This window comes from Lipotes vexillifer, unplaced genomic scaffold (genome assembly GCF_000442215.2).
Source record: "Lipotes vexillifer unplaced genomic scaffold, Lipotes_vexillifer_v1.1 scaffold1117, whole genome shotgun sequence".
In the NCBI taxonomy this organism is placed as follows: Eukaryota; Metazoa; Chordata; class Mammalia; order Artiodactyla; family Lipotidae; genus Lipotes; species Lipotes vexillifer.
Window position 1 is genome coordinate 141,310 of NW_006778824.1, and position 7,808 is coordinate 149,117.

The window sequence follows — 7,808 nt, forward strand, 5'->3', positions numbered from 1 at the left end:
AGCAGCAGGAAAAAGATAAGAAAATTCAAGGGCCAACTCAGAAGCCCACCATCCAACCAGAAATCCAGAAAAAGAAAAAAGAAAAAAAAAAACCACGATGAGATAATTCAAGAGCATCCCAGACGAGTGAATATGTGCCAGAGGGCAGCGCCGCTGGGTTCGGAGTGAGCCGTGAGTGTGGGGCTTCCTGCTCGTTCAAGCTTCCTCAGAGATTTGAAAACCAGGTGACACAGGGAAGAAAGGCATCAGAACGGCCTCAGGCTTCCAGCAGCAACGCTGGAGAACGTCTTCAAAACCCTAAGGGACATGGCTCTCCAAGTAGCATTTACACCCAACGTGGGGCTTTACACGGCTGTAAATCCTTGGACACTCCTCCCATAGAAAGTGCGGTCTGTGTCCAGCCCCTTGAATCTGGGCGGGTTCCTGACCACTTTGTCCAGCAGGTGTGGCAGGAGTGGTGCTTCCTGACTTGCCAGCTCCATCACTGGAGCGATGCAGCTGCCCCTCCCCAGAAGGCCTGCGCTGGAGCCCCAGGTGGCCACAGGGCAGCGTGATGGCCACCACTCTGTGAGGAAGCCACATGGAGAGGCCTGGGGCAGGTGCTCCAGCCAGCGTCCCAGCCATGCTCAGGGCAGACATGAGAGAGGCAGCCTCAGATGACCCCAGCCCCAGCCCTGAGTCACCCCAAGCCCGTCATCTTCCCAGCTGAGACCCCAGATGTCGTAGGGCAGAAACAACCATCCCACGGTGCCCACCTACAGAATCCATCGGCCCAGAGAAGTGGTTGTTTCCACTGCTGGAAAAGAAACCAAGGCACCCTTGCCAGCTCAGGTGTAGAGAGCACCCACGGCAAACAGGATGTGTCAACAGTGAGTAGCAGTCTTAGCAAAATTACTGCATCACACCTTGGAGGGTGGGGAGAGGTCTGAGGGCTGGGTGGGCAGATGAGTGCAAGAAAGCTAAAACTTTATGTGCCATGGTGAGAATTCAATCAGCAATTCTTAAAACTGAAAAATCAAAGAGCACTTAGAGGGACTTCCGTGGCGGTCCAGCGGTTAAGACTCCGCGCTTCCAGTGCAGGGGGCGCGGATTCGATCCCTGGTCGGGGAACTAAGATCCCACGTGCCTCAAGGCGTGGCCAAAAAAGAAAAAGGCTTAGAAAACTGAACAAAGAATGTTGGATAATGTGGAGCAACTATTGTGAATTTTTAAGTGTGATAACAGTGCTGTGTCCTTGATCTTTTAGAGACGCACACTGAAATATCTGCAAATAAAATGACATCACCTGTGGGACATGCCTAGTAACAGGTATGGGTGAGGCCGGGGCAGTGAGACACCAGAAACAGACAGCTGTGAAGCTGGAGACAGGAACCCAAAGGTTCTGCCAACCTTTGTAACATTTAAAGTTTTACACAGTTAGATGTTTTGTAAAAAGTGGTAGCACTATAACGGAAAAGAACCTGAGAAAAAATACGTGTGTGTGTGTATCTGACTCACTGTGCTGCACACCTGAGACTAACACAACATTGTAAACCAACTATACTTCGATTTTATAAAATGGCTTTAAAACAGTGGCAGCATAAGCCTGTTATTCAGAGATCAGAATCAGCCTGAAAAACAGTCTGGGAAGGGGCAACGGCGTGCCCGCCACCAGAGTGCTGTATTTTGTTTATTTTATTTTGTTAGCCAGCACCATAGAATCCTCTGACGCTTTAAGCCACACGTACGTATAATTCTGATAAAAATAACACATTGTAAAATTACTGTTAGTTTCAAAAAGAAAATGGACTCTGAGTCTCGGGGCCCCAGCCCCCCACTTGATCGCACCCAGCATCCCTGGCCTTCGTGGGACCTATCCCGGGCCCTGGGCCTTCAGCGGGACCCCAGTGCCCTCGCCAGGCAGCTGCGTCCTACCTGGGCACCCCTGCCGTCCTCAGGGAGGGGCTGGGCCAGCAGGTCCAGGTCGTCCCCGGAGCTGCCCACGGCCACGTAGCTGTAGGAGCCCCGGGTGTATGGGGCACTGTGCCAGCGGGACCTCAGCACACTCCTGGGCGCGGGGAGCTGGGGATTCCCTAGACCGAGAGACATTCGCATTAACAAGGAGCCTCTGGGACTTCCTTGGTGGCGCAGTGGTTAAGAATCCGCCTGCCAATGCAGGGTACACGGGTTCGAGCCCTGGTCCGGGAAGATCCCACATGCCGCGAGCAACTAAGCCCGTGTACCACAACTACTGAGCCTGCGCTCTAGAGCCCGTGAGCCACAACTACTGAGCCCGTGTGCCACAACTACTGAAGCCCGCGTGCCTAGAGCCCGTGCTCCGCATCAAGAGAAGCCACCGCAATGAGAAGCCCACGCACCGCAATGAAGCGTAGCCCCCGCTCGCCGCAACTAGAGAAAGCCCGTGCAGCAACGAAGACCCAACGCAGCCAAAAGTAAATTAATTTAAAAAAAAACAACAGCAACACCAAGGAGCCTTTCACCTTAAGGACTCTTAGCAGCTAAAGCGAGAGATACTGCCCGGGAGAAAACCAAGGCCCAGAGGGTGTTAGTAAGGGGCTCCCCGCATGAGGCCCTGGAAGCAGAGCCCCCAACAGGCACCACCGCCTTTCCCAAGCCTCAGCGTCTTGTCTGTGAAGCTCTGATTAGGGACAACTGCGTTCATCTTGGTGGCAAATTTTAGAAAACAGAAGTGGGAAGTGTCCCTCAGAGACAAGAACTCTTAGTGATGCACTAATGGGAAGGACAGTCCCCGGACACTCAGGGCTGAACCCAGTTCCTCTCTGGTGAGAGGTCTGGCTCCTGTCAGAGACCAGCCACCAGGGCGGGAGGCGGCATGGCCCCTGCAGTCGGTACCTGTCACCCTGCGGAGCACCTGTGTCAGAGACAGGAGCACGTCCTCGTCCGATAGCGTCTCCATGAACTCAGACTCGAGCCCCGCAATGAAGCCGCAGAGCACCTGGCTGGCCCTGCTGGAGAGAAGCGGTGCTGGGACCAGACCCGCGACACCCAGACAGCCTCCACCAGGGCCAGTGGCTCCACCAGCGTGGCCGCGAACTCCCAGGGCCCCTCGACATGGGGTCTGCAAGGTCAGAACTCTCGGGGCACTAAGAGGATTCCTTCTGTCTCCACCACTGAGCGCCGGTGGGGATGGCCACCCCCAGCACATTCGGGGACTCAACAGAACCTATGAACAGAGCCGGTGGCTTCCCTGCCACCCACATGCACTGGGAAACGCCCCACCACTGCAGTGTCCCGTGAGGCAGCGAGTCACTAACTGTATCAAGTCCTGACCCTCGGGTGCGTGTCTTCCTAATACCCCGCGTGACGGGCCGGAGGGGACAGGGCACACCATGCGGACCCTGGCTCGGCTGCCAGGGGCATTCGGGCCTGGGTATCTGGCAGACACTTTCCTGTAAATGAGCCAAGTGTGTCTCTTACAAGGAAAACAACTGCAAGTATTTATTACACGTTCCAGGTCCCAAGAGATGCTGACAAGCTGCACACAGTGGGTCTCCATCTGTCCCTGCAACGGGTGGGCCCAGGGTGTCTGTCTCACCACTCAAGGTGCCCTTGGGATCCCTACCCATTCAAACTCTCCAGAAACACCTCACAGAGAATCGACATAGCGCTGGACCCCACGCAGAGCTCATACCAGGTTTCCTCGGAGAAACCTGGGAAGAGCACGTACCCGAAGGAAGGCAGGACCCAAAAGCCAACAAGCTTCTTGAACCAGGCATCCTGCAACTTGGGGGCGGCGTCCTCCAGGGGCGACGTGTCCCTCCACACCACCTGGATGTGCTGGCAGTCTGGCTGCCAGAAAGGCTCCTCAAACTCCAGGAAGATTTTATTGTTGGTCCCAAAGCCTATTTTCCTGATCGCTTCCGCCTTCTCGGTGGGCAGTGGTGGCTCAAAGAAGGTGTCCAGACGTTCTTTAAGAAAACCTGGAATTCATAAGTAGACTCAGTTTACACCACGTCAATCGCTTAAACCAGAACTACCAGCCACGGGAAGGCACCCTGACCCCGTCACAGGAGTCAGAGAAAGAGGTGTCTGGGACCCACGCAGGCTGGCCATCGGGAATCCTGGCCAGCACTTCAGCAGAGGGACACAACAGGCCCCATGAACACCTGGCCAGGCAGGAACAGGTCGCATGGCCCCCAGACTCCTCTGTGGGGACAGTTCTCCCTCCTGAGCCTTCTGCCTCTCAGTCTGCCCAGGGTTAGCTTGGAGGGGCAGCGAGACATACCAGCTTTACCCAGAAGCCACCTGAAAATTAAGCAGGTTCAGCCCAAAGTCAAACCGCGAGGAGATGAAACATTCGCAGCACAAGCCAACCTCGCAGGTCTGCAAGAAAAGGACGGACAGCCCCAAAGGAAACGAGGCACCAGCCGTGAGCATCCACAGAGGGGACTGTCCCTCCACGGCCGCGCTCTCAGTGCACAGCTTCAACTCAGTAGCTCCTGCTCCTGGAACTGATCCTACACATATGCGCCCACGAGTGTTTTTAAACACACATGTGTACAACACTGTGCGCAACAGAACAAGTGAAAACCATCTGAATTTGCATCAGTATCAAGTAACGACACCTACATAGGAGAAAACACAGTGTGGCTGTAAAGAACAAACGGGACAGGTGCCTGGCCCCCTGTGAACAGTGACCACACGGCCGTAGCGATGCACCTACTGACTGCAGCAGCTTCAGTGACCACACACCACAATTGTGCATGAACAAGGCCGTCCATGTAAAAGAAAAAACACCACGATAGACCTGTCTGTGCTGATTCGGAAACGAAGGAGCAGCAGAACACTGTGCTAACATGTCTGGTGTGATTCCATCGTGGGAAAAAGGAGCCAGGCACCGAGCAAGCTTATCCATACCCAACTCTCTGCGAGGGGACAGGTGGGACCTGCGGCCACCGCCCTTGGGGTGGGGTGGGGGTGGGGGAGGTGGGCGGAGACTCTTGCCCTTCATCTTCCATCCACTCTAGCACCTGCTAGCTTTGTGAACTTGGGCAATTAAGTGACTTATCTCTGTTCGCATTTGTCAAATGGGGATGGGGCAGATGTGTCCCCGGCTGCCCCAGGAGTAAATGAGATGAGCAGGCACAGACTTGCTTTCAACCATCTCCCAACTGCCCGCTCCTACTCCAACTGCCCGCTCCTACTCCAAGACTTTTACCCAACTGCCCGCTCCTACTCCAAGACTTGCGTCTGAAGCATCAGATCTGGAAGTAAATAGGATTATAGGCCCGACTCCTTCCTCGATTACCACCGGGCCCTAAACTCGAGACCTGGCTGTCACGCCCTCTCCACCGCTAAGGAAGCAGTTAGGTGAACCTCCCAACCTTTCCATAAATTACCTCCAAAAGGAGCAAGACACTTGCTGCCCTGCTTTTTCTCTTCCTGTGAAACTTTATTCCAAAGCGCTCGACTGCTACAAAGCACAACCAAGTAACTCTATCCTAAACGCAGAAAGAAAACGCAGGCTTAGCAGCCAACGAACGCCCCAGAGCCAATGAGGCTGAAGAAAGCCAGAGGCCAGGGGCCCCTGGGATGGGAACTGGAGGGGCTTTACCTAATGGCACGGTGATGACCACGTGATGCGCTGGGAAGCAGCCTCCATCCTCACATTCCACCAGCACCGGAAACGTCTCCCCAGGAGCAGAAGCTTCCTCGAAGGACCCGTCCCAGTGAATGGTCTTCACTGGCTTGTTAAAAACCATCACGTCCTTGGGCAAGGAGGCCATGATGCAGTCTGTGAGTCCTTGGTAGCCTCTGGGAGAGACAGAGGTGTCCCGTGGTTCGACCAGGCCCTGGAGGTGAGTCTCTGAAACAAGCCCTCCAAGCTCACACCAGACCAAGGAGCTGCAAAGGGCTGTGGTCTTGGCCTGGGGGCCTGGCTCAGCCACAGAGGAGAGCAGGGAGGGAGGGGGTCTCAGGGGAGGATTAAATGAGCAAAGGGATGCGAAGCTGCCTAGGTAACCTGTGGAGAGCAGGTCCCTCCTCACCAAGCCCAGGGCTCTTGTTCTGGGCATCTGCCTGGTCACAGTGCCCTCCCTGTGCAGGGCAGTCCTGGAGAGTCTTGTGAGTGCCCCATGGGGGAACAGCCACACCGACACAGAGGAGGGCCTGTCTGCCCATCTCTGAGGTCGAAGCCCCCGCACAGTGCTTACAAGCAGGAGGCCTCCTAAACGTGGGAGGAACAAAGCATTACAAGATGCATTTCCTTCTTCTGCAGAGCACAGGCTCCGGACGCGCAGGCCCAGCGGCCAGGGCTCACGGGCCCAGCCGCTCCGCGGCACGTGGGATCCTCCCGGACCGGGGCACGAACCCGCGTCCCCTGCATCGGCAGGCGGACTCTCAACCGCTGCGCCACCGGGGAAGCCCTTAATCACTTGTTTCTGGGAACAGTTCTTTTCTTTTTCATAAGTGAGCAAAACTAGGGAAGTAAATGACCAATCTCCCTAAAACAGGGTCTCTCCCACCCATCCCCTGCCTGCCAAAGCTTGGCCTGAGGTACGGGTAGGGACCCCTGGGGTGCATGGGGGGACCCCTGGGAGGCACGGAGGACTGTCTGGGTGGGTGGGGCACACACATACCCAGGAAAGGTGCAGTCCAACCCTGGCAGCACAGTGTACTCCCCGAAAGGTGCGAGGGCCACCAGGTCCATGCTGTGGGTCCCACTCACACAGCACTGCACGTTGAACGCGTTGTTCAGGATGGCCAGCTTGAGCCTCTTGGCCTCCTCCTCCTCCGCCCAGCCGGCCACGTGCTGGCGGATCTCCTTCTTGAGGTACTCCCCGACACTGGGGGCGGGGGTCTCAGCCGCGCGCAGGAACTCCCTGGTCTGGTCTATGAGAGTGTAGAACAGCGTGGCCATCTCCGCCACCAGCTCAGGGCTCACACTTCCCCCGGAGCTGGCATAGGACACAGAGGGCAGGCCCGCGCGGCCCCCGGCCTCGGCCAGCTGGCTCTCCTCCGACAGTGCCTTCTCCCCCAGAAGCCCGTACTTGGCAGCCAGCTGGAAGACGGGGTTGCCCTGCGAGGGCCCATGGATCCAGTGCGCGCCCACCTCCACCACACCACCTGGGAGGAAGCAGGAGGCCACTGTGAGGCTCCCTCACCTGAGCCCCTCTTCTGTACACGGAGCCCCGCCCTTCCCAAATATGCTCTGAAAATCAGCCGGAGGCCCGCGCGGTCCCCGAGGACCACAGACTCTCCCGGCAGGGCCCATCAGACCTAGTTTAAGAGAAACACCCGGGAGGGGCGACCTGGAGGCTGGAGGGGCCGGAACCGGGGGCGACTGTGCAGAGCCACGGCTTCCCCACGCACGGCAGGGGCCGGCCCTGCTCATGCGGGCAGCTGAGTTTCGGGGACCAGTGAACTTTGGTTAATTAACTGAAGCAGGGCGAGGATTCACTCAAGGGGCCAGATAAGGGTTCCGGGCCGCTTAACCCCGGACGCAGGCCGAGCCAGGAGACGGCAGTGCTCTGGCGGCACGGATTGGGCTCTGGGAAGGGGTTCCGGGAAGGAGTTCCGGGAGGGAGTTCCGGCAGGGCTGTTACCGAAGCTGCGCTCCGAGCGGATGCGGCCACCGGCGCGGGCCGTGGCCTCCAGAACCCGCAGGTGCGGGGAGGCCGGGTGGCAGCAGAGCCTCTGCGCAGCGCCCAGCCCCGCGATGCCGGCGCCCACCACCAGCACCCGCGGGCCGCGGCCAGGGGCCTCCGCCTGACGGCCACTCGACTGCATCGCGCCGTCCCGGGCAGTTCCCGCGCGTCCCCGCCGCTCGGAGGCTCGGAGAGCCGGGA

General features: G+C 57.6%; 1 protein-coding gene across 1 annotated transcript in view; it reads right to left on the bottom strand.

The window, feature by feature from the left end:
• Positions 1-7,763, bottom strand: part of PAOX (polyamine oxidase) — an 8,294-nt gene extending 531 nt beyond the window's left edge. Inside the window, exons 1-6 of the mRNA XM_007451992.1 lie at positions 7,566-7,763; positions 6,600-7,086; positions 5,576-5,775; positions 3,689-3,941; positions 2,854-2,966; positions 1,915-2,072 (exon numbers count right to left, since the gene is read on the bottom strand). Coding sequence (XP_007452054.1) covers positions 1,915-2,072; positions 2,854-2,966; positions 3,689-3,941; positions 5,576-5,775; positions 6,600-7,086; positions 7,566-7,749 — 1,395 coding nt within the window. The 5' untranslated portion in view covers positions 7,750-7,763. The remainder of the gene's footprint in view (positions 1-1,914; positions 2,073-2,853; positions 2,967-3,688; positions 3,942-5,575; positions 5,776-6,599; positions 7,087-7,565) is intronic.
• Between the last annotated feature and the right edge of the window lie 45 nt (positions 7,764-7,808).